This window comes from Ambystoma mexicanum, chromosome 4p, assembly GCF_040938575.1.
Source record: "Ambystoma mexicanum isolate Mex_15411 chromosome 4p, UKY_AmexF1_1, whole genome shotgun sequence".
NCBI classification, from domain to species: domain Eukaryota; kingdom Metazoa; phylum Chordata; class Amphibia; order Caudata; family Ambystomatidae; genus Ambystoma; species Ambystoma mexicanum.
The window spans coordinates 814,617,619-814,644,193 of NC_090927.1; the positions used below are offsets into that span (position 1 = coordinate 814,617,619).

Here is a 26,575-nt window from a genome sequence, read left to right on the forward strand (position 1 = left end):
TGCCCCTACGGCCCCGGCGGGGCTGGGCTCCATAAAATCAGACATACAGACTATCCTGGAGGAGATTAGGGGTATGAGGATGAACATGGGGGTGAAATTGGTATCGGCCAAGGTGACCAACCTTGAGGACAGAATGGACGGAGTCAAGGCGAATCAAACATCTAAGGGGCTCTTGGAAATGCAGATGGAAGCCCGCTTTATGGAAATGGAGCACCGTGAAGAGGAGCTACGTCTCAAGGTAGATGATATTGAAAACCGGGAAAGAAGGAATAATCTTAGGATGTTCGGACTTGTGGAAAAGGAAGGGGAGACCCCAGTAGACCTGGAGCACACAGTACAAAACATAATAAGGATGGTGCTAGGCTCGGGGGAAGGTGAAAAGGCCACAAGAGACAGAGTCCACCGTGTTGGTGGTGGAGCCCGGGGCTCAAAGTCGGTCCTAGCACGCATCCACCAATATGGTGATAAGGTGAAGATCCTTGAGAAGGCGAAACATCTGAGAGAAGTCAATTACGGTGACCATCTTCCAGGACCTCTGGGCCCACACCTTGTTGAGGCGGAAGAAATGTGGGGCCCTCACCACATGGTTGCAGGAGAAGTGGGAGCAAGACCGCTGGGGCTACCCCTTCTCGCTGGTATTTGTGTGGGAGGGGGAGAGGCATCACTTGGTGGCGGATGAACACATACAAAGGGTCACGGAGGACTTGGTTGGCAGTCAGGAGGGTCCGTCCTCAGAGTGGGGTGGTCAGGGAGTAGATCCCAACGGGGGCACCGGGCCCGGAATCGATGCGTGGAAAGAGGAGGGCGAAAGGAAGTCAAAAATATCAAAAGTTGAATACCCCTCCTTCTCGGAACTTTGATACCTGAAGGAGACACCTGTAAACTCACACTGAACACTTACATTTTTTGTATACCACCCTGTCCAGGACGGGGGGGGCGTTGTTTGGTGGTGGTTAGCTCTTGTTTATCTCTTTTGTGGCTGATTCAATGAGCAGCCTGATTATGATTTGAGTTGAATGAATGGGAAAATGTTCTTAGGGGGAGATGCAAGGTTGGCGAGTTGGGACCCCGGGACTTGGGGGAATTGGTTTGGGGTTTAGTTCCGAGTGGGGGGGGTTAAAATCCCCACAAAGTTGTTGGGATATGGGAAGGTGAAATGACCGCCATACAGTGGTTCCAAGGTTGGGGACGAGTCCCTGATGGTTTGACAACCATGCTCAGCAAGTTGGGGACATGGGGTTGGATGCCTCGACTCAAAGTAGGGCGGAGGGGGAGGGGAGGTTGCTGGGTGAGGGGGGGTAAGTGTGGACAGCGCATGCCATGGGATGAACACAATGGAAGGGCCTGGAGCCTAGTTGGATACGAGAGGAGTAAAGGGTAATGAGTGAAGAAGGGAAATGGTTGAAGGGGCGGTTGGTACACTGAATGTAAAGGGTTTGAACCTTCAAAACAAAAGATCCCTGACTAGTGCCATGTTTCACAAACAGAAATTAGTGGTCCTCTTCATACAAGAGACTCACTATCGACAAGGGGCGGAGTCGCTGATAAAAGGCAAAGAGATGGGAAAGAATTTCTGGGCTTCTCACAAATCTTCTAAAAAGGAAGGGGTGGGTATACTCCTGGGCAAATTGTTCCATCTGATGGAGATTGAGACCAAGAGGGGCTTCAGGGGAAGATTCTTGGGAATAAAGGGCACGTGCAAGGGAATGCGGATCACACTCGCCACTCTTTATGCACCCAATGTGGGACAGGTGGGGTTTCTACGTCGGGTGTTTAGGGTGATGGGTGAGTGGGCAGAGGGAGCCATGATGTTGGGTGGAGATTTCTATTTGATATTGGACCCCAAGCTAGACTGGTGGTCAGCGACAGGGATTAGAGGGGCCACTAGGGACAACCTAGCCATGAGAGACTTTTTGCAGGATCACTTCTGGGCGGATGTGTGGCGTAGAGCATGGCCACAAGGCAGGGACAGGGGCTATACCTTTTTTTCTCCCTCGCATCAATCATACACGAGAATTGACCTCCTGCTGACACTAGGGGAAGGGGAGGTCGGAGTGCCAAGGGTAGAGGCCATTACGTGGTCAGACCACAAGTTTGTGGTAGTGGATTGGTGGCTACCGAAGGCCCTGCAGAGTTATAGGTGGCGGTGCAATGACACTCTCTTGAGAGACCAAGTGTTCAAGGAGTTTTTGAGGAAGGACATACAGGTCTATTTTGAAATTAATGACAATGGGGAGACTGGCATGGCGACGGTGTGAGAGGCAGCTAAGGCCACTTTTCGGGGGTTTGCTCTTTGCGGAGGTTTCCCGTAGGAAACGCAAAAGGGCATTGATCGAAGGTAAGCTCCGAGAGGAACTGGGAACTTTGCAGGTACGGCTGAATCAGAGTGGTATAGACAGGGAGGCCCTTTTGGGGGAAATGAGAGACAAGAGTCGAGCACTTCACACGGTCCTAATTACAGAGGTTGTCAAGAAGATGATACACCCAACAGAGGTACTATGAGAGGGGAGACACGGTGGGGACCCTCCTGGCAAATAGGACGAGAGGTTGTAGGGTGAATAGGAGGGTAGAAGGTATCTGAGACATAGGGGGGCGGATGCAGAAAGGTGGGGCGGATATAACGGAACACTTTGCAAGTTCCTCAAAGGAGTTATATGCTAGGCAGAAGGAGGAGTCGGTGGAGGACATACAACATTACCTGGCCGGGCAAAACCTCCCTAAACTTACAGGTGCAGAGAGAGAGGCCTTGGAGGGGGAGATAACTGGCGAAGAGGTATTGGAAGCCATTAAAAGGTTGCGGACAGGGAAGGCCCCGGGAGGCGACAGCCGTCTTTTACAAGCAGTACCAAACCTTGCTGGCGAAGCCTCTGGCTAAGCTGTTTAATCCAATAGTGGGGCAGGATACAATACCACTGACGGTCCTTCAGGCCCTGATTGCGGTCAAACCGAAATCGGGGAAAGACCTTGCAGAATGCACCTCATACAGGCACATCTCCCTTCTAAATGTGGATGCGAAGGTTTTTGCTAGGATTCTAGTGACGCGTTTAGAGACATATCTTCCTCGATTGATTCACCCAGACCAGGTGGGGTTTGTGTTAAACAGGCAATGAGCAGATAGTATGCGAAAAACTCTCCACGTGCTGAGCATGCGGGCAGTAAGGGAGGAAGGAGTGCTCCTGCTATCCCTAGACACAGAGAAGGCATTTGATCGGTTGAGTTGAGCCTTCATGGGGGAGGGTTCTCGTTCCTGGGAATCGGCCCGAGGTGGATGGGTTGGATATCAGCCTTGTACTCAAAGCCAACGGCTAGAGTTGTAGTCAATGGGAATGCATCAGGGCCCTTTCCACTAGGGAGGGGTACGCATCAGGGATGCCCCCTATCCACGCTCATATATGAGCTAGTGATGGAACCATGGGCGGCATCAATCCGGGACAATGGGGAGATTAGGGGTGTCATGGTGGGTGGGACACATTGCAAGATAAGCTTATTTGCGGATGATGCACTACTCTATATTTCCAGGCCATCCCAATCAGTCGCCCACGTGTTGCGAAGTTTGGAACGTTATGGGGAATTGTCAGACTTCAAGGTCAATCCGGGGAAATCCGTGGCGTTTATAGCAGTGGGACTATCAGAAAGAGAAAGGGAATTTGTGGCAGGGCTTCCTTGTAAGGTGCAGAGGGAAATGTTCTGCTACTTAGGGATTCAGGTGACATGATGCCCGAGGGATCTCTTTGCCAGCAACTTTTTTTCCTTTTGGTCGGCAGTGAAGCGAGACATGGAAAGGTGGGCAGGGTTGAGGATATCATGGTTGGCGCGTCTGAGCTCTATAAAGATGGTGGTTCTCCCTAAGTTCTTGTTCCAGATCATTCTTAATGGAGGTGAAGCGAACTATGCTGCGGTTTCTTTGGGCGGGGAAGAAACCTAGGATCTCCTATGAGATATTTACTAGGCCGAAAGAAGAGGTGGGATTGGGATTCCCGGATGTAGCAATGTACTACAAAGCATTCCAGCTGAGAGTCCTGGTGGATAATTTTACTTCAGGGTCAGGGAAACAATGGTTGGCAATGGATAATGAGGTACTGGCCCGGTCACGGTAGATGAGTGGTTATGGGTTCCCAAAACCTGCATCCCGAGGAGAGTCCTACTGCACCCAGTGTTGGAGGTCCTGCGATCCGTTTGGGAGGAGGGAGGAGATAATAGATGGCTCACGACATGGCCATAGCCCTTGAGCTGTATCCGGCCCCCCCACTCAGGGACGGGATTAAGGAGCCATTGGCGTCCAGTCTTGGTATGAAACTGGGCTCAGCAGGGCGGGACAGCTATGGGATGGGGAACCTTTGTATCTCTGAAGGGACTGGAAGAGACCCTGGGTCTGGGCAAACTGTCACCCTTTCACTTCCTGCAATTGAAGGGGGCCCTGACCGAGGATAGACGGGGGGAGAATATCAGGAGGGGGTTGACAGACTTTGAAAGGTTCCTGATCAAACAGAAGGGGTCCAAGGGACTGATAGCTAGGCTGTACAGACTGCTTCTCCTGGAAACTCTGAGGGAACTCCTCCCTGCAAGAGTGAGGTGGGGACAGGATCTGGGAAGAGATATCGAGGACACGATGTGGGCCCGCATGTGTAGGCAGGCCAACCGCTCCACTACATTGTTTCAATATAGACACCAAGCCCTGAAACTATTGCATAAGTGGCATTACCCCCAGTGAGGATAGCCCGGATGAGGGAGGGCTTTGACCCCCACTGCTGGAAATGTCACCGTGAGAAGGGGGATTATATACACATGTGGTGGAACTGCCCTAAGGTGCAGGCATATTGGAGAGAGTTCCTGTCCTGGATAAAGGGGGTGGATGGGATCCAGAAGGAAAACTCTCTCCGTGGCTCATCCTCTTTGGTGTGAATGCGGGAGGGGAGCCTGAGGCGGAACAGGGCCAGATGTTTCACATTATGTTGGTGGCAGCGAGGTGTTGACTGGCCCAACAGTGGAAAAGTCCATGAATGCCAAGGGAGAAGGAGTGGACCAACAAAATCTGAGCGATATATTATATGGAATAACTAACCCACCTCTTAGATGAGTCCAGATCCAAAATTGAGGGAATGTGGCTCCCGTTCTTTGAGAAATATGGACAATTGGCCTAGTGCGAATGGGAGATAGCTGGAGGATGGAATGAACAGAGAAAGTTTCTGTACTGGAGGGTATGTCTGATGGGCGTGTTGCTTAAGTCGGGGATTCGGGAGAGAGGGGTTCGTGCACCCAGTGTTCTAGCGTACCCAGAAGGAATACACTGATTTGGAGAAGAGATATTAACATGTGTCCAACTTTGGGTGGAGTCAAATTTGAAAGATCCATGGTGGGGGAGGGGGGTTGGGGTGGGGGTGTTTTATTGTTGGGGTTAATGAGTAATGCATAACTGCTATTCTGTGTTATAAGCTTAATGCCAATAACATTTGATTTAAAAAAAATGGTAAAGTGCCACCTCAAATGCCAACGTTCATTATTGCAAAATAATTTCACCACCATTGGGTTCCTGGAGAATGCCTTCCTTTGCCAGGCCTCTTGTTCTCACTGTTTTCACAATGCCAGGGGAATGACTCCCGCCCCTGCCCTTCTCTCAGATGTTCTTTGCAGTTCACAATACCGGGGGTAATGTCTCCCATCCCCTTGCATTTTCTCAGGTTTGGTTTGCAATCCACATCACAAGGGGGGGGGGGAATGTCACCCTACCCCTGGCCTCTTCTAAAGATGACTTAATACATGGGGAAGTCTCTTCCTTCCCCTGGTCTCTTTACAGTTCTGGCACAGTTCACAATACCAGGGGGAATGACTCCCTTCCTAGGTCTTTCTCTGACTTTGTTTCACAATTCACACAGCCAAGGGAATGACTCCCTATCCCTGGCCTGGACCAACTTGGTTCACTAACCTGCCAATTTTCCAATAAGACTGTGACAAGGAAGATGTCCTCCACCTTCCCCCTTGGTTTTTTCTCAATTCGGGTAGGCTCTTTTAACCAACCCTGTCTGGTCTTCTTCCTGGTTTTTCCCACCAGTCCCTGACTAAGGTTGGCGGCTCCCTGTGGCCCCTCTATACTTGCCACAAACTTCTCAGATCCCCCATACCTTTCCAGCAACCTGTGTACCTTTGTGCGTGATCCCTGAGGGTTCTGGCTTCTCCTGGGAGTCTGTTCACAGCCGTGTGGTCCCTGTGGCTTCTGTGGACCTCTTCTATGCTGCAGCGGCTCCGCAGCCTCTGATGTCTTCCAGGTTGTGCCGTTCTCTTTCCCGGCACCTCAAAGGCTTTAGGAATGCCTGGAGCTTCTGTCAGCCAGACTGCTGTGCTGTCCCTCATTCTTGGACTGGCTTCGGACCTCTCGGCTCCCTCTCTTGTGTCGCGGTCTGCTTCCTCTTCCTCTGCCGTACCATGTTCGCTCTGACAGCTCCTCCAGGGAGGGCAAGACAAGTTGGTAAGTCCCTCTTTTTTATTATTGTTATTGGCAAAGTCCAAAAATAGCAAGACTGCTCCATCATGTTCTTGTTGGTGATCGTCATTGTTCCGCGCCTCCTCCTCATCCCAGTCCTTGTACATAATGGTCTATGAGAGTTCTTCTTCATCTCAGTACTAATGAGAGGGGTAGACTGACAAATATACATAAGGCTAAGTGAAAAGGAACTGCGGTCTAAGGAAGGATTATTAGGGATTGGGTGAGGGACAAAATACTGCGTTCTCCCGCTGTGTCCTCCCCGTATCCCAGAGGGAGAATCCCTGTCCAAGAGAACCACTTGCTGAATACCACCCCATAGTGGAACTATCAGGTAGCAGCCTCAACACCCTGGCCACATGAGAAGGGTCTCCACCTCAGGGAGAAGGGACAGCACTGCAGGATTTGTCACATAACCTAAACACCATGCCACAACAAAACCATTAAGGCATCGTGAAACTTTCTGGGAAAGTTAGTTAAAGCCCAGAGCAAACTGAACCATTGCTCAAAGCATGAAAATGGATTGGCCACCTATGTGATTAGAAAGCTACCCACAATAAAAAATAAAATCACCTGCCAGGTCCTACATCCAGAACCATAATCATGGATTCCTCTGTGAGTCTTCATCACGTCCCTCAGATGGTCACCTAGTGTTCAGAGTCTGGCTGGAGAGCACAGGGCAGAAGCTATGTCTCAGAGAATGCTCTGTAGATTAGGGGGGATTCCTGAGGCAGTGCTAGCATATAACAGAAACACGGTACACAGCAAGCTGATCTGAGTTGAGACACGTATTCACAGGAACTGCAGGGGCAGGAGCTGGCCGTAAGTACAGGAGGAAAGCAGCGTTGAAAGAAATAACCAGGTAAAGGACAGGATAGAGAAACAAGTACAGCAGAGACTGGAATATTAGATTACACAAGGCAAAGGACTCAGACAAGATAGGTCACTGCCAACTGTGAGAAACCAGAAGGTGTCTCACCCACTAGTCCCCGGGGATCTGTCATCCAGGTGGCCAGGACATGGCTGTCGCTTTTGGATCCAGTTCCTGGGGGTGGATCTTCTGGGTGAGGGGTCTTCGGGGAGTGGGACACCAAATGGTGAGATGCAGTATCCCCTTCCCTGTAACACCTTTACCCCATCCCACCAGGTAGGATATTTAGTAACTCCAGCCCCCCCCCCCCTTTTACAACGCAAACACTTTCACATGGACAGCCCCCTATGCGAGAAAACTGACTGACACCTGAGCAGTATACCTGATATGTCCCAATACAATGGTCAGGTGAGGTCAGGCAATTACTGACCATCACACACAACTGTCTTCCATTAAGCTTCCCACGCGGGTAAAAGGTGGAAAATGAGAGCACATTCTAAGCAAAGTAAAGCACACGAGGAAACAGCAGTTTCGAGACGGCAGCTGAACGAGAAAAGATAGACGGAAAAACAGAAGGGGATCGCAAAGAGGGAAGTTCCCATGACCTTTTTGACAAGGAACTGTCATGATGCCTACCCCCGGTCATCAGGACCAAGGCCCTCAGCTCCAGGAGCAGGCATCCAGACATTTGTTTAAACCTCCGCAGCCCCGGCTAGGGGCTGTCTGGGTTCAGTCCTGGCGCCTTAGGCGCCAGGCTCATAGACTTTACTTCCCTGATGCAGACCATGCTGCAAAAGAGTCCAAGCCTAGATGAGGCCTGGATGGGACTATTTTGTTACAGGGACTATTTTTTACTCGGGCGTGGCTCTAGGGAACTTCTTACCTGGAACTACTTTGGAGGCTATTTAAACCACACCCGAACAGCAGCACATGCTTCGCGTTATTCTGCATCCAGCAGCGTGACGCTTACCGTGCCTGCAGCCAGCATCCAGTCTTCTGCCACGCCCGCATGCCTGCAGCCAGCATCCAGTCTTCTGCCACGCCCGCCTCGATTCCGGAGCTCCTAGAATAAGGAAGAGGAAAAGGACAAGGTTAGAAAACAAACTTATTTCAAATTCCACACCTAATTCCGGAACCATTTCATCTCCGGACCTGGAAAGTACATCAGTCCTGCACGCGTCGCTTCGCCAGCTCCAGCACAGCGCCATACTCACCAGTTCTCACAGCATCTTTCGATCCGGCACTGTCTCCATCATTTCTTCGCCGTAATCCAGCACCTAGGGGACACAAGAAAAAACAAGGTGAGCCAAGGGAATCAACAAATACAACCTCTTACCACCATAGACTTACCTGATTTACCACTAGCGGTATTATTCCATAACTCTCCACATTTTCATTTGCCGCATCTGTAAAGAGGGAGAAAAACAACACGTTAACGCATGCAATAGTTACCGGACAGCGTTGGGTAACACAGACTCTTACCTGAACGCCAGCAGCCGCTACGAGACCTTCTTCTCACGAACTCAGTTGCAACTTAAGGAAGGAAGGGGACAAGAGTGAACATCGGGCACATTGAACTCTTTGAACTTGATACTTACCAATCCCGCCAGGGACTTCGAGTCAATACTTACCGGAACTCTCCCAACGCCTTCAAACCAGTGAAGTAACTGGTATCTACGCGCCCCTGCAAGACACGCAGGATGGAGAGCTCATCTTTTACGAACATAAGGTGAGGTTACTAAGGGGATATCGGAGGTGATTAGTGGGGGAGAGCGAGAACAGTTGGGAGGCCATCACTAAAATCCACAGGTGGTTAATCCCTGTCTCCACTTGCAGGAAAATACTTCTTTGGGTCCAGCAGACAAGACTAGGTGGGCCAGTCCAGACAGTCATCTCTGCACTACGCATCACGTTGAAGGAGACCGCAGCTGTCCAGGTCCGATCGACACCCCTGTGGGGTCCAGGTGAGCGTAACAGGAACCGTTACTTTCCAGTAACCTTGAGAATAGAAAGCGTAAAACCAGGAAACCAGGCTGAAGAATCCTGCATTGCGTGTCGGGGATACCCAGGGCCCTCTTGCATCAATAATCAAGTCGAGGAGAAGCATCAGCTGCCATGTTACCGTCCTTGTCTCCAGGAACAAAGCAGTGTCAATGAAATCAACACAGCAGGTGAGTTGGGGAGACCGATACAAGACCGATCTGTGTTGAAGCCAAGGTTGTAAGCAGCAACAACGTATGGCGAGCGCTGGAACGAACATTGCTAAAACGCGTGTGATAAGAGATGCAAATAAAGATGTACTGTTGATGAGTGATTGAACTTTAAAAACAAGATTCAACACCTTTGAAAGAGTGGTCCGGCACCGCGTGGGTGCTCAATCGAAGGTCTTTGTAAGGTACACAGCTGAAAAGTGGCAAAAGTGAAAGTGAGGAAAAGGTTATAGCAAGAAGAGAACGGGTAACTGTGAATCGAAGGGGTCCTGCGACGGGTCAAGCAAAATCCTGCGCAGAGTAGAAAGTCTTTGATTTTGATGAGGTAGAGAAAGTTTGGAAAAGTAGATAAATTTGGTTCGAGCCCGGAGACCAATTGAAGATTGTGTATCAAAGTGGGTCTGAGTCCGGCAGAGGTGATCCAGGGTGAACAGTGTAAGGTGAACAGAATAAGTGACCCGCGGGAAACAACGCACTCAGAGCAGCCCTCAGCATCCCTAGGAAAGAGCACATTTCCCAGGCCAGACAGGACGGCCCACTAGGTGCCTGAAAGAGAACGCATTCTATTTAAAACACTCTGCATCACACACTCCTGCCTGTCCCAAACAGCACCTCCCTACCTATCAGAAGTTATTCACCGAGCCACCTAAAACAGACCCAAGCGGACCCAACAATGCAACCAACTCGCAGTCCCTACCTTCAATGGACAAAAATCTGGAGGCTCCAGTTTTCCTGTCCTAGCTCCCAAAAACTGGAATGCGCTACCACCCGCCATCAGGAAAGAGACATCCCTCACTTCATTGCGCAAGGCCCTCAAAACACAACTTTTCTGCTAAACCTCCCTGCCTAATGCATACATTATTGTCACTGCTTCTACTATATCACACTATTGTACCACAGTCGGTAGCTCGCTATGTACTACTGATTTGTAAATACGTAAACTGTTATTCTGTAAGCTCAATATGGTTAATTTGTTCTTTCAAGCAAGCATTCTGTAGCAGCACCACGATGCCAGAGGGCCGTTCGGCACTTTATAAAGCCAAAAAATTAAAATAAATAGTAAATCGCCCGAGAAGTTGTATATGTGAAATCCTAAGAAGAGAGGAACTTTAACGTTTGCCGTGTTGCATCAGGCCCTCTGAAATAAGAGACTTTGAATGGCAAAGAGACTTTGGAACAGAAGGCCCTGATGTTGAGGTTTTGAACTGCATCCTCTGCTAAAGAAGCCAGAGAGTGTACTAAGCTCGATTGTGCCGCATTTTCATGGGCTGAAAACGTGGGGAAGGCAAGCCAACGGCTTGAATATCCTGACATATCATTTCTTGAACACTTTTCTTTTGCATAACATTGTTTCCCACAATATTTGTCAAGGATGGATTGGCAATAGGTTTATTAGTATAGGCCATTTGTTTTTGACAGACTCTACTAGGACTGCGTTTAATATTTGATGGTCGTAGCTTGCTCCCATCTTTATATTTAGGATTAGATAGGCGTTTTTCAAAACCACTTGAAGTTCAATAAACAACCTTGAACTGTGATTGTCGTACTGTTTGATAGCATGCCTTCTTTACACAACACAGCGAATACGAGTGGTTCAGGAAACACAGAGTACTTTAGAAACGGCACTGGAACTAAAATAGACTGAAGACTGGTAATATCGCAGGCTAGGAACAAATAGGAAAGCTTCAAGACACTGAGATTGCAGAGAGAAATAAATAAAAGCTATGCAGAAATAGAATGAGTCTGTAAAGCAGAAATGCTCACAGAAAACAGGGTGGTTACAGAAAGTCCAAAAATATAGCAGTAAAGAAATGAATGTCTTTAACAGCAAAACAGGCCAAGGTTTCAGAAGTCAAAAGCTGGAAATCCAGGAAAGGTTAAAAAACAGGCAGACTGCAAAAGCAGACTGGCAAGGGCTCTGCAAAGCAGCAACAAGAAACAGGATTCAAAAGCCAAAATCAGTATATTCAGGAAAGGTTCAAAACTGGTCACATAAGCACGACTCCCAGTGGAAGCAATTGACTGGACGATTGCTTCTGTTCAAAGTGAGTTTATGAAGGCCCTCCCAGCCAACAGCCCAAAAGGGTGTAGCGGTTTGCAGTCTCAGGCAGCTGCGTTCAATTAAGCCCAGCCCCTGATTCAGTAGCCTGCTGCAGTGGATTGCAATTCAAGTCTCTTTAGCTCTCAGCAGCATAACCTGCAGTGGCTTGGAACAGGTGAATGAAACCAGGGTCTCTACAGCTCTTAGTAGATTGCTGCTAAACATTTACTCAGTATGCCTCCTCCAGCCCTATGCCTCTTAGACAACATACATGTACAATGAATGCATCTGCTGGTTTAACCTAAAACCCGTAATAGAACATGAAATTAGAGTGGTCCAAAACTGCAGCGGTAAACCAAGTAAATAAATACATAGGCAGTTTGTAGGTTTTAACTGCGCAATTATGCCATAAACAGAGTCTCTGGTTGTGCGCATGTAGCAGTGCTGGGTTGCAGGTGGGTAGGATGCAGACACCTGGGAATGGGCACTGGCTGGAGCAAAGTGCAGGGGCAAGCAAACTATTGTAAGCCTGCCGACAGGAATGGATGCCAAAGGAAGGGCATTACTACAGATCTCAGCAGTCCTGTCTGCTCCTAGATGCTCTGGAAGCCTGACAACCTGCAGGACACTTGCAGCAAATTTTTCTTAGCCCACCGACTCTGCTGCCAAGAACATTTTCTTGTTGTGGAGCACCATATTGTGTAAAATACATGTGGGACGCGCTTGTTCATTCAGTCAAATACAGAAAAAGGGCTAGATTGCCAATAACCAGCCTTTAAATCCTAGGGAAACTAAAATGATTTGTGCAAATGTTAATTCACTGCTGTTGCTTTTCAGGACCCTAGCTGCAATAAACCGAGTAACAGTATTCAAGAACCAAGAGTCTGCAGAACCTTTTCATGCCCAGTAAATTCCATAAGTTTATTGCTTCAATGTATGCAAAGAACTCCGTCTTCCATCTTTGCCAAGGAACTGTTGTGCTGCCAAACCTCACAGGTTGCTCCATGTGTTGACAGGTTACAGTTGCAACTGCCATTTATAACATTGGTTCCTGTTCAAATGTGCAGCCATCTCAGAAGGCCCAATCTCTCTTTTTTAAAATCATACCTGCACACAGTAAAGACAGACCTTGAACCCTCTGTTGCTCCTTCAGCATGTGACAATATATTTCCATAAAGCCACTAATCTGCAGCATTAACTAGAGGCTTGCAGCAACTGAAGTCTGGAGCTCCCGACTGTCCAAAAGAAGTATTAATGTAGCACTATATTTTGGAAGTGTGCCACAGATTTGGCAGCCATTTGTATTTGCTCTACAATGATGTCCAATACACTTGAGCAGAAAGAAGAAACAGAATCTATGATGAACAAAGGTGCCCAAATCTGCTCTTATATAATCAGAGGTGTTTCCCATTAGAATTAAGGAAGAGACAGAAGATAAGAGTAGGCTACAGAAATCAAAGAGTAGGTTTCATTACAGTTACTGCTCTTATTCACTTACTTATCAAGATGTTGTAATGGGTGTTCACATGTCATATTTCTGCTACTTTAGAGTGGCGTTAAAGTGTATGGAGATAGCGTTTTGTCAATTGTTAAGGAAACTATTGTATGCAAGGTCTGGCAGTAACTGATTGACATGTCTCGGCGTCAAGGGAATGTCTCCAATTCTTTGTTGAAGCAGAGACTGGTTTAGAGAAGACCTTGGGGAGTACTGATGGACAATTCAATGCTGTGGGTCCAGTATCTTAAGAGATTGCCTTCTGTGTTGATTCTATTTGAGCTTGGCTTGCCAGATTCTGACGGTCTAGCCAAACCTTTTGATTCTGGCAGAGGGGTTTTGGTAGAGGCAGAATTACAGTAGATGGGAGCGTTTCCCAGGAGTGCTTGTACATGATCAACATTTTGAACCTGTCCCTATAATCCAACAGTAGTGATTAGAGGCACCTCAGAGCAGGTGCAATATGTTGCATCGTTTTCAGAATGAGATAGTCTTGTGGTGTGGTATAGGTATTTGCATCTATGTTCTTGGCTAAGTACACAAACAATATTACAATATTGCAGGCATGCAACAAGCAACAATCTAGTCAGGTACACTCCTCGTTGGGATTGGATGAGTAGACAGTCTCCTGGGCATGTGTAACTGACTGCATTAGGGATAAGGAAGCAAGCTCAGAGTACACCAGAGTCAGTACTAACTGCTAGTGTTGCAATTTACCAACCCTTCAGTTTTAGAACCATTCAGGATAAAGTAGCTCTCCTCCATCCGAAAAAGGAGGTGGTTGAGGCACACTAAAATATGTTACAACATCCACCTCCATTTTAAAGAGCATCTGGGTAGCGTCACTGTAATCCTAGAACTATAGGTGATGCTGTCAATTACTTTGGCTAAAGGGTACCTGCAGAACTTCTCAATATTACAATCTTCACAACATCACCCTTGAAAAAACTGGTCTACTTTATGATCACTTTGCTTCTCCTTGGCTGGCCGAGCTCCTGAAGAAACTACAGACATGTTTCTGTACCAGATACGTTCTTCTATTGTACTCCATGACTACGTACTTTGATCCTAGAGTGCAATGAGAACAAAGAAACCTCGTCTGCACAGAACAAGCACAGAGCCAATGGAAGAAAACGGTTACAGGCCAGCCTTACCTGCAGAGTCTGGAATGTGAGTACTGCAAAAACACTCCTGTATCCCCTCGATTCTGTAGAGCTTGATCCCAGTTAAACTGGTAGTCCGACAAGAGCGGGCCTTTGAAATCCTGAAATTAAAGGGATACTGAGGCATCATTTATTGTTTCAAAAGCATCTAGGATTGAGACTTTTTTAAATAGTCAAAAGGCAGGTTGGCAGTTTGACAATGTTATTAGAAATCAGTATCCATCTGTTACTCATAAAAGGTGATAGAGACGCCATATCCTTTTCTTAAACCTCCTTCTACCATGATTTCTTGTGTGATTTGTGTGATTTGCGGGTTGAGAAGAGAGAATGGGTTATGGGCGGTCTTTGTATCACAGAAGGCACCAGAAAAGAAACACTGAGTTCAATGAGTCTCCTTAAACCTTTTGCTTTTAGGCATTTCCTAAGCATGGGGAGAAGAAGCCTCACTGAGGGATTTCTCTGTGGTCTGATCTACAGCAGGCACTACTGGAACTGACGCAGCCACTTTGCACTCAGGGAAGCAGCAGGGCTTGACCTTCAAAATCATTGGTCCTCAGAAGGAGAAAAAGGGATCTGGCTGAAGAATAATTAACGAAGGGACACCTCAATTTGCTTGTCAGGTTTAAGTGTCCCTTGCCAGCATCAAAATGAATGTACCGGGGATAGCAGGATGTCAAGGGAGGAAGGACTAAATATCTAGTGAGTGACTTTAAACCGAAAGGGTCTAGTCTTGCTTAAATATGACTGGAATATTGTCCTCATGAACAGCAAGTGACTGCCAGAGTTACAGGTCTGACTTAAATCGTCAAGTTAAAAGCAAAATTGATCTACCGTGCCTGGCTGAGATCACACCAAAGAAAACTATACCAACAGGACTCTGAAGCCATACTGAGATCCATCTGCACTAAAAATGAAAAACAGAATTCTGGTCATTGCTAAACTCCAAGTCATCTATTAGGAGTGAAAATATCCAAAACGTGATTGGCGAAGCTACCTGGGAAAAGTACATAAAGGAAACCTTCAAATTACCCATGGGCCAGAAAACTCAGACTTTAGAGAGTTGTGAAAATCCTTGGACAATACTAAATGACCAAGAAGAAATCTATGAATCAATAACCAAACTGAACAACTCAAGAGCACCGGGTCCTGAGGGCATTACAAACATCGATCTTAAGTCCCATCCTGAAGCCTGGTCTACTTTCATCAGCCAAGTCTTCTCAAGATGTTCAGAATCTAAATCAATTCCTGCTTCGTGGACCACAGCTACTATCATTCCAATACACAAGAAAGGTGCCATCAACGATCCCGCAAACTAACACCCATCGCGCTGCTTGATCTTATAGGAAAACTATTTGGCTCCCTCCTACAGAAAAGGTTTCAAAAATGGGCTTTCAACGCTCCATGTAATGATCCATTCCAATGCGGATTTAAGAAGAACTTGGGAACGGCAGCCAACATCCTCATAATAAGCCTCTTGAAAAGTAAAGTGCTAGAAGGAGGCCCCAAGCTCCACTTGGCTTTTATCGACTTCCTCTGGAGTAAACTGAAAAGCTGGTCTTGCCCCCAAGAGATACTGAACCCTATTAAATCTCTTCACACCAACACGTCTGTGCGAGTCAGATTAAACGGCCATGGTTCTCTTTCAACATCTATTGCAATCCAAAGGGGAGTCAAGCAGGGGTGCCCGCTGGCCCCCCCTCTTTTTTTGGCCTATCTTGGCGACTTTCAAGCAACAGAAACCTTTGTCAGATCATTTCCACCGCAGCTGGGCCAACACAAAATCAGCAGGTTACTCTACGCTGATGACCTCATACTTAATTGACCTGACGCCTATAGGATTACAGCGCCAACTTGGCAACCTGTTTGTCTATGCAACAACTAACAACTTGGAAGTAAATAAAGGAAAAAGCAAAATAGTTATCCTGGAAAAACCAACAAAGAAAATAGAAAAATCAAAATGGTTCTTCCAATTGGCCGAGATCGAAAAAGTAAAAAGCTTTAAATACTTGGGAATCATATTGGACAACACTAAAAAAGAAACAGCCACGCAAGAACATCTAAGAATAAAAATCAGAAAACCGGCGGCACAAGGTAAAGCAATTGACCAAAAGCTTGGTCGCTTTTCAATGATACCAGCAACTGACTTTTACAAAATGAAAGTAGTCCCTGCCATAACCTATGGTACAGAGGCAATGATCCTGCTTCCAAGAGACATCTGGCCGAAACTTGAAGCTTACTATTGGAAAACAGTTCTCTGCCTTCCGACCTCAACGCCCGTAGCATCAATACGAAGAGAACTGAGTTTCCTGTCCTTACAAGGGACCTTGAACTGCAATACTTTGAGGCTATACAGAAAAATTCTGCTCCCCGAGAGCCTTCTGCCCTACAGAGTTATAAAAGCAGAATTAGCAGTTAAATCAAAGCTCTACAATCGTGGAGGTTACACATCTCTTCGTTTCTGATGTCTATTGAGAGCGATGAAGACTACCTAGTGCAAAATCCGTCAAAAATCATGAAAAAGATCAAGGAACTAGATTGGATTACGACTCTGGCAAAAGCCATGGAAAACAAGTTAACGCTGCACTTGCCTCCAAATATAAAGAAATTAAACGAACTTCAGGGTTACATTAAACAATTCCCAAATAGACAAGCCAGAAACTGTCTTCTAAGAGCGAGACTAAATCTGCTACCAACCAACGAAATCAAAGCCATCAGAGGACTTTCGAACACAGCTCACTGCAGATTATGCCGGAACATAAATAAAACAGAGACAGTCCGCCACCTGCTTTCTAGGTGGCCCAGAAACAAAATCAATCAGGACAGCTTACATGCTGTTATGAATGAATACAATACTTCACTGTTTAACAACCAAAGATGTCCCGCGTAAGGAAAACATAGAAACAAAGTTCTCTCACCTGGGGGTTGGAGCAACAATAGTAGATGATGATGTAGAAAATGGAATACCCAGATGGAGGTTGATGTCTGTATCTATCTTCAGATGACAATTAGAATTCCCCTCGAGAAACACCCAGCGAACCGGCACAAAGGCCAGAACACAGGAAGGTTCCCAGGGAAACCCTCTTGACGAATAAAACCCTGCGGAGCCGCTAGTGAACATAGACTCCTTGAGACGTCCCGTAGATGTAGATTACGCAATCCCGGGATTCTGATGATGAATGGGTGTCTCTTACCACAGGACCTAATGGTGACAAGATTTTGAAATGAAAGTAACAGAAGACCAGGTAGGATCTGAAAGACTGGGCACACTGGACAAAGCAAAGCAAGGAAAAAGTGGTAAACAGACAATGAGGTGTAACTGGGGGCAATCTAAACTCAAGGAGGAAAGAAGAAAGCAATATTTACCCAGAATAAACAGAGGCCCGCTCTACCTTCAGGGATGACAGGTGTTCTGAAGGAATGAGAGCAAAGGGTGTTGGATCTGTATCACGAATTAAAGAGCAGACAATGAACCCACAAGAAAAGAAACCATAACTCCCATCAATGCTTCAGGCGAAACAAATGCCTACCAAAGGAAAACCTAGGAAACCACACCGGCCGAAGGCGGATGCAGGAAACAAAATCCTCCAAAGCGAGCTGCTTTGGCAACCTCGTAAAAAACCGGAAACGAATGGCACCGAGACGTCCTAGATCAAACACACACAAACAACAACAATGATCTATAAGGTTCCAATGTAAAAGTGGCAATAGTTGAAAGCAAGTCAAAAGGCAAGCCTGTGTAGAAAGAGGAAAAGGTTCCCTGACACGGACTCACGTAGCGTTCGCCAGCTCCTTGGAGAGTAGCAACGCGTCCTTGTCCGGGATCTGCAGGCTGATAAGCTGTCGGCGCATCGACCCGGAAATGTTGCAAGGCATTCTGGGGCGCAATGACTAGACTGCTGCACATACTGCAGTGGTCTGCGAGAGCCGCAATATTGGAGTCAGGCATCACATTATAGATAACGCGGATAGTCGTTGCAGTATGCCCCTTCTTAGGATTGGCACCTCCCTGTTTGTCTGGATGTCTCATATGAAATCTTTCAATCAACCGAGGTGCATGGATAGCAGATACTGGTTCCCAGGTACGGTCAGCAGGAGAGTACCCCTTCCAGTCAACTAAGTACTGAAGACGACCCAGATGATACCGGGAATCGCAAATTTCTTTGACTTCAAATTCTGGCCACGAGTCAGAAATGATGGGTGCAGGAAGGTCTGAAACTGTGGGATGAAATGTACTCCGATTATCGGGCTTCAATTGTGACACATGAAAAACTGGGTGTATTCTTGTCCAGGAGTTAGGTAAACAGAGTCTGAAAGCCGCTAAACCTATGGCAGCAATTACTCGGAAAGGACCAAAATACTGAGGGGAGAGTTTAGAGGGAACTAGATGTCTAGGTAGAAATCTTGATGAAAGCCATACCCAATCTCCGGGTTTGATGATAGGTGCAGGTGTTCGATGCCGATCAGCAAAGTGTTTTCTCCTGTCCTGGGAATGGCGTAGAGCGATAACCGCCAAGCGGTGTCCTTGACGAATCTGTTCCGTTAGGTTATTTAGGTCTGGGAATTTATGTCAGATCTTTTCATAGTGGGAAAAGATGTAGGAATTAACCCAAAAGTGAACTGAAAAGGAGATGTTTGAATGGCCGAATGATACAAGTTATTATACGCAAACTCAGCTAGTGGCAAGAGATCCTTCCAATCGTCCTGTGTTGCAGAGATGTAACTCCTGAGATATCCTTCTAATGTTTGATTTAGCCTTTCTGTTTGACCATTCGATTGGGGGTGGTAACCAGAACTAAGAGCCCTGGATACCCCAAGAAATTGGCAAAGTATTTTCCAATATTGAGAAGTGTACTGTGGGCCTCTGTCCGAAATGATTGTTTCAGGTAATCCATGACGGGTAAAGACATGTTTGATGAAAATACGTGCCATTTGAGAAGCAGAGGGTATCCCAACCAAAGGGACAAAATGTGCCAATTTTGTCAATGTGTCAATTGTAACAATAATAGTAGAATAGCCCTGAGATTGGGGCAGATCTACAATGAAATCCGTTGATATTTGCCATGGACGGGATGGCAAGGGCATTCTGACCAGTTCCCCCAATGGTGCTTGTCTAGGTATCTTATTTTGTAAGCAGGTGGGGCATGAATTCACATATTCCTTGGTGTCTCTTTGAAAAGTAGGCCACCAAAAGAAACGTGAAACTAGATCCAACATGGAGGTGAAGCCTTGATGTCCTGCTATTTTGGATTTATGGCACATATCCAAAACCTCCTTCTGAAGAGGACGAGTCGGAATGTAAGCCTTTTGTCCCATGAAATAACATCCATCCTCTTTAACCAGAACCGATGGGTTGGATAATGAAAGTGATTTATTTGCGGTGGAATAAGATTGAGCTCTAAGGCAAGACAGAAAGTCTGGGGCTGATACCAGTCCCATGGTTATTAGTGGAAATATGGGTTCTGATCTAAAAGGATTGGTGATAGGATGATCCTTGCGAGACAGGGTATCTGCTCTTAAATTTTCCCTTCCGGGAATACATGAAAACGTGATCTTGAAGGGAGAGAAATAATGAGCCCACCTTGCCTGACGGCTGTTACAAGTCTGAGCATATTGAAGTATCCGAAGATTATGGTGGTCTGTCCGTACTTCAACCGGGAATTTGGCTCCTAAAAGTAAATGCTGCCACTCCTCAAAGGCACGCTTGATGGCGAGAAGCTCCTTCTCCAAAACCGTGTAGTTGATCTCAGAGGGCAAAAGAGTTTTGGAGAGAAATGCTACTGGTCGCTCCTGATCGAGGTCATCCAGTTGTTGTAGGACGGCTCCTAGGGCGTTTTGGGAGGCATCAGTCTCCACAATGAATCTTCGATTCTGGTTTGGAGTTAGAAGAATTGGTGCTGAAGTAAATATCTTTTTAAGTTTGCAAAAGGCTTGATCGGTAGCTGACGACCAGACAAACATGACCCCTTTCTTTAGAAGATTAGTAAGTGGTTGAGTAAGTCTTGAGAATTCAGGAATGAATCTCCGAAAGAAGTTCGCAAACCCTATGAAGCGTTGAATTCCTTTTCCTGACGTAGGTGTAGGCCAGTCTCGTACAGCCGAGACCTTCTCCGGGTCCACTGCTATCCCCTTGGCGGATAGAACGTATCCCAAGTAAGTTAGTTTAGATTGATGAAAGGTACACTTCTCGGGGTTACAGAACAAATTATTTTGTTGCAGGCATCGAAGCACCTCTTGTAAATGTTGTATGTGTTCTTGCATGGAGGAGGAAAATACCAAAATGTTATCTAAGTAAACCACCATACTGTGTAAGAGAAGGTCGGAAAAAAAGATGGTACATAAAACGTTTCAATATCGCTGGGGCATTAGACAGCCCAAATGGCATGACTCTGTACTGATAATGTCCAAACGGCGTTCTAAATGCCGTTTTCCATTCGTCGCCAGGCCTCATCTGTATCAGGTGGTACGCTCCTTTTAAGTCCAACTTAGTATATATAGTAGCCCCTTTTACTGCTTCCAGAATGTCAGGGATAAGCGGGAAGAAGGTATTTGTCAGGAACGGTAATTTTGTTCAAGCCGCAGAAGTCAATACAGGGACGTAGTTCCTTAGAATTCTTTTTGGCAACGAAGAACAATGAGGCGGCAGCAGGAGATGTAGATTTTGTTATCAAACCGTTCATCAAATTGGAGCGAAGATATTCACGCAGAACTTCTTTTTCATTGGACAGAATATACATACGTCCGAAGGGCAGAGGTTGATCAGGTATCAATTCGATCGCACAGTCGTCTCTCCTGTGGGGAGGCAACTGGTTATACTCAGATGTCGAGAATACGTCCTGAAATTTCTCGTAGACTTCAGGAAGACCAGCGATCTTATTGAGAGAATGTACCCCTTTAGTATTGCTTAGGGCAGGAGAAGATTATATGGCTACCCTCTGGTGGTTTCCTATGCAATGTGCCAAACAAAACTCCGAACCAAGAAAGAATGACCCAGCTGTCCAGTTGATAAACGGGTTATGTTTCCTAAGCCAAGGTAGTCCTAAGATTACCGGATGGTGGGCTGCTCGGATTATATCTAAAGTCAGAATCTCCTGATGGGTAGAAATGGACATTAGGATTGCTTCGGTCTGATCTTTGATGGGCCCCGAGATCAGAGGGCTACCATCCAAGCTTTCGACAGGAATAGGTTCCTCTTTGGAGGAACGTGGAATTTTTGAGAAGCGGCCCAGTGATCGTCCAACGAAATTTCCTGCTGCCCCACTATCAATAAGAGCCGGAACATCTTGTAAGATAAGGTTTCCTATGGTGAAGGATACCTTTAATACCAACATGTTGGTGATTGAAAGGTTGGTGCAATAGAAAGAATGTGAAGTTTGTGAGGAACCTTGTTCAGATTTCGGTTCCCGGACCGTGGTTCCTCTTACGACCGGGCGTTGGCGTTTCCTGACCGCCGAACAGGGGCAATTGGGCATTCCTGGACAGAGTGGGTGTTGGCGCCACAATACATGCACAGTCCCAGATTTCGTCTGCAATTTCTTTCCTCTGGGCTCAAAGGTCCTCGAGATGCAGACCCCAGTTGCATAGGTTCATCAGTCGGCGGCGATTTAGAGGTTGAAGGAACAAAGGATGTTCTTGTGATCCTTCCCTTCCTCCTTTCAGCCATCCTTTCCTTCATCCTGTAGTCAATCTGCATGACTAGGGCGATGAACTCTGTGAGAGTGGTGGGACGTGGAACTCGAGACCCCTCGTTTTTGAGATCTTCTGATAATCCCCTCCTGAATATCGTGACTTGCGCATCATCAGACCATGTGGTCTTACTGGACATTTGTTTAAATTTTGTGATATTTTCCAGTATGTCTAGATTACCCTGCTTAAGGTCCAGGAGATGTTCTTATGAAGCAACTTTAATCTCCTGTCGCCCAAACATAGTACGAATACTATTGCAAAAGGCTGTGTGGGAGTCTAATATCGGGTTTTTGTTAGTAATCAAAGGAGTAGCCCAGGCTAATGCGGGTCCTACCATCTGGGATACCATATAGCCTACCCGATCCCGGTCCGTATGAAAGAAATTGGCTTTGAATGTGAATTGCACAGCACATACATCAAGAAATTCTTTCACCTTATGTGGGTTCCCATCAAATTGCCTACCCGGAAGAGGTCCGGGAGGAACCTCGGAACAATGGGGAATACGAGACACAGCAGCTTGTTTTGCAATCTGTTGAGAAGCATGCTGTCTCAAGGAGGTGTTCTCCTGTTTCAATTGCTGAACTTCATTAGTTAGGGATTGAACCGCAGCAATCAATTGTAGAATCTGTTGCTGCTGTGGATACATCCTAGCCTAATGGTCAAAATGAATTCCTTACCAGGGACAACTGAAGGCTGAAACAAAAACTCCCTTTTTGGCGTTGCTAACTGTTATGAATTAATACAATACTTCACTGTTTAACAACCAAAGATGTCCCGTGTAAGGAAAACATAGAGACAAAGTTCTCTCACCTGGGGGTTGGATCCAGAATAGTAGATTATAATGTAGAAAATGGAATACCCAGGTTGATGTCTGTATCTATCTTCAGATGACAATTAGAATTCCCTCCGAGAAACACACAGCGAACCGGCACAAAGGCCAGAACACAGGAAGGTTCCCAGGGAAACCCTCTTGGGGAATAAAACCCGGTGGAGCTGCTATTGAACGTAGACTCCTTGAGACGTCCCGTAGATGTAGATTACGCTATCCCGGGAGTCTGATGATAAATGGGCGTGTCTTTAAAGGATCCGATCCAGAGAAGACGTGTCAGGTTGGCTGATGGGAGAAAGTGAAACAAAGTGATTAGTTTAGAGTCTGCCTTGTAATGGAAAAGACAACTCTTGAAGCGGAACTCTTACCACAGGATCTGATGGTAACAAGATTTTGAAATCAAAGTAACAGAAGACCAGGTACGATCTGAAAGACTGGGCACACTGGACAAAGCAAAGCAAGGAAAAAGTGGTAAACAGACAATGAGGTGTAACTGGGGGCAATCTAAACTCAAGGAGGAAAGATGAAACCAATATTTACTCAGAATAAACGGAGGCCCGCTCTACCTTGAGGGATGACGGGTGTTCTGAAGGAATGAGAGCAAAGGGCGGTGGATCTGTATCACGAATTAAAGAGCAGACAATGAACCCGCAATAAAGAAGCCATAACTCCCATCAATGCTTCAGGCGAAAAAAATGCCTACCAAAGGAAACCCTAGGAAACCACACCGGCCGAAGGCGGATGCAGGAAACAAAATCCTCCAAAGCGAGCTGCTTTGACAACCTCTGTAAAAAACCGGTGAAAGGCACCGAGACATCCTAGAGCAAACACAAACAACAACAATGATCTATAAGGTTCCAATGTAAAAGTGGCAATAGTTGAAAGCAAGTCAAAAGGCAAGCCTGTGTAGAAAGAGGAAAAGGTTCCCTGACACGGACTCACGTAGCGTTCGCCAGCTCCTTGGAGAGTAGCAACGCGTCCTTGTCCGGGATCTGCAGGCTGATAAGCTGTCAGTGCATCGACCCGGAAACATTGCAAGGCATTCTGGGGCACAATGACTAGACTGCTGCACATACTGCAGTGGTCTGCGAGAGCCGCCATGTTGGAGTCAGGCATCACATTATAGATAACGCTGATAGTTGTTACACATGCAGCATTTTACGTCCAATCCTTTTCTGGACAGCGAGTCTTGTTGGTGGTCAAGAATGATCAGTGGGGGACAAACCAACCTGGCTAATGGCCACTTCCATAACTGTGCAACAAATTATGTCCACCTTGACTCACCTGGAAGAGACCCCAGAAAGCTAAAGTACTATTCTACCACTACTATCCCCGAGATTCCCAGATTATTTGTAGTTCCGTGTGACCCCCTCTTTTCGACTACCAGTTTGAAAAGGCCAAACAAGGGCTGAAAAAACAAGCTAAACTCGTTTTTAAATTCACATGTTGACTATTCAAAAGACTATTCGAGCGACTTTGAAAAATTCTTTGGAAAAAGTCTTTGTAAAAATCAATTTTATTTTTAATTCATACAAATAAAAAAAATAAATAAAAAAAAGAACTACAAGTAGCTGCCTTGCAATTGGCATCTAATGGTACATTTGCAATAAAAGCTAAAGTAGCTCCTGTTCCTCAAGTTGAGTGTGCTCTGGGCATGAAAGGTAGATTATTTTTGGATACAGAATAACACATTTGTATGCACTTGACTATCCATTTTGAAATAGCTGACTTAGTGACAGGATCCCCTTCTCTCCCTGCAGATAGGGAAATGAAGAACTGATAGGTTTTCCTTAGTGGTTTGGTTTTGACTAGGTAAGACATTACAGCCCTCCTAACATCTAATGTATGGAGGTTTTTTTCTGCTGAACTAGTTAGATGTTGGAAAAAAAGCTGGAAGTGCTATGGACTGATTGACATGGAACTTTGAGATACATTTTGGAGACAAACGTGGATGCGTGCTTAAAAAAACTTTGTCTTTATGAATAAAAACAGATGGATCTTGAACTGAGAGGGCTTGCAGTTCACTAAATCTTCTTATTGATGTAATGGCCACTAGAAACGCAGTCTTGTAAGTGAGATGATCAAGACTGGTTTTATGCATAGGCTCAAATGGGTGACCCATGAGTTTAGAAAGTACAACATTCAATTCCCACCTGGGGGTTGGATTTGAATTTTGGGGTTGGGAGGGTCAATCTTTTAACCCTTTAAATGAAGGCTTTCCTTACTGGATTTTTCCACCAAGATATTTTACTCTGGGAGGTGGTGTATGCAAAGAGTGCAGCTAAATAAACTGTATAGAAGTTAAAGACTAACGCTGAGTCTAAAAAGTAAAGCAGGTAAAGAACTATGTGAATGGAGAGCAGTCAATAGGACTGATGCTGCGTGTTTTGCACCAAATGACAAAGCATTTCCACTTGTTGAATAGTGTCTTGTGTTGGGTTTGCGTGCCTCTTTTAAGATGTCCATACAACTTTGTGGCAAGTTTAAATGTTCTCACACTGAGTTCAGGAGCCAAGCTGCCAAGTTCAGCATTTGAGGACATGGATGAAGTGTTGTTTCCTGATGCTGGGACAGCATGTTGTAAGGGGATGGAAGTTTGACTGGTGTGCAAAGAGACATCTTAATGAGGTGTGAAAACCATGGTTGACCTGCCCACATCAGCGTTATTTGAATAGGTTTTACTTGTTCCTGGTGCATCTTGTGGACTATTTTGTTCAGAAGTGGTTGCAAATCTCCCTGACCAGTTCATACACAGAGCGTTCCCTTTGGACCCTGTTTGGGGATACCTGGATGCATAGTCTGGACATTGTGCATTCTTTCGATTTGCAAAGCGATCTATGTTTGCTGACCCCAGTTTGTGACAACGTTGTGTAGGATATCTTGGAACAACTGCCATTCGTGCTCTGATGAAAGTTCTACACTCCTGCTTAGCAGATCGGCTGACAGTTGTGCTCCCCTGGAATATTTTGGGATAGGAGGAAAATGTTATGCTTTAGTACCCAATCCCATATGTTCTGGGCTAGTTTGGCCAGACCTGATGAGTGTGTTCCACCTTGCTTGTTTATATAGAACATGGCTGTAGTGCTGTCTGTTAGGATTAGGAATGGTTTCCCCTGAAGCTGGTGTTTCAAAGTTTGAAGTGCTTTGAACACTGCTAGTAGCTCTAGAAGGTTGATGTGTTTGTTTTCTAGTGACTGTCCACACGCTGTGCGCAGTATGCTGGAGAAGATAGCAATGAGTCTGGGGTTAGCGTGGTCTCTACTGCGGGGGTGGCGAATGATTTTCCCTTCAAAAGGTTTTCTTTTGTCCACCACTGCAGAGAGTGAATGAGGGACAGCGAAACCATCACTAGATCATTCCATTGACCGCTTGCTTGCAACCATTGTTTCGCCATCCAGTCTTGCATAGGACATATGTACAGCTGAGTGTGAGGCACTAGGTAAAGGCATGAAGTCATCAGACCAAGGAGGAGCATGGCCTTTCATACGGTTATCTGACTACCGAATAATAATGTTGAATTTGAAGAAGCATGTTTAGTACCCTGTCCTGGGAGGGGAAGACTAAAGTGTCTGCGGTCTGAATTAGAGCTCCAAGAAACTGTTTCACTTGACTTGGAACAAGACTTACATTTTTTTGTTCACTGAGAAGCCCAGCTTGAAGAGTAGATTTATTGTTTCTTTCGTGTTTTGTTGACAGCCTTTATTTATTTATAAATGTTTTACATTTATTTCAGCGCTGTAAAAAGGATGAGGCAGACAGCCGATGACTTAAAGGAACGCAAAATGGCCTTTATTCAGGTTCAACA

The 26,575-nt window shown here is 46.1% G+C and overlaps 1 protein-coding gene across 3 annotated transcripts in view; it reads right to left on the minus strand.

The window, feature by feature from the left end:
* Positions 1 to 26,575, minus strand: part of RARS2 (arginyl-tRNA synthetase 2, mitochondrial) — an 816,998-nt gene that overhangs the window by 82,393 nt on the left and 708,030 nt on the right. For all 3 annotated transcript variants that reach the window (XM_069606382.1, XM_069606383.1, XM_069606384.1), the window contains one exon: positions 14,250 to 14,359. In XM_069606382.1, the coding sequence (XP_069462483.1) occupies positions 14,250 to 14,359 (110 nt within the window). The remainder of the gene's footprint in view (positions 1 to 14,249; positions 14,360 to 26,575) is intronic.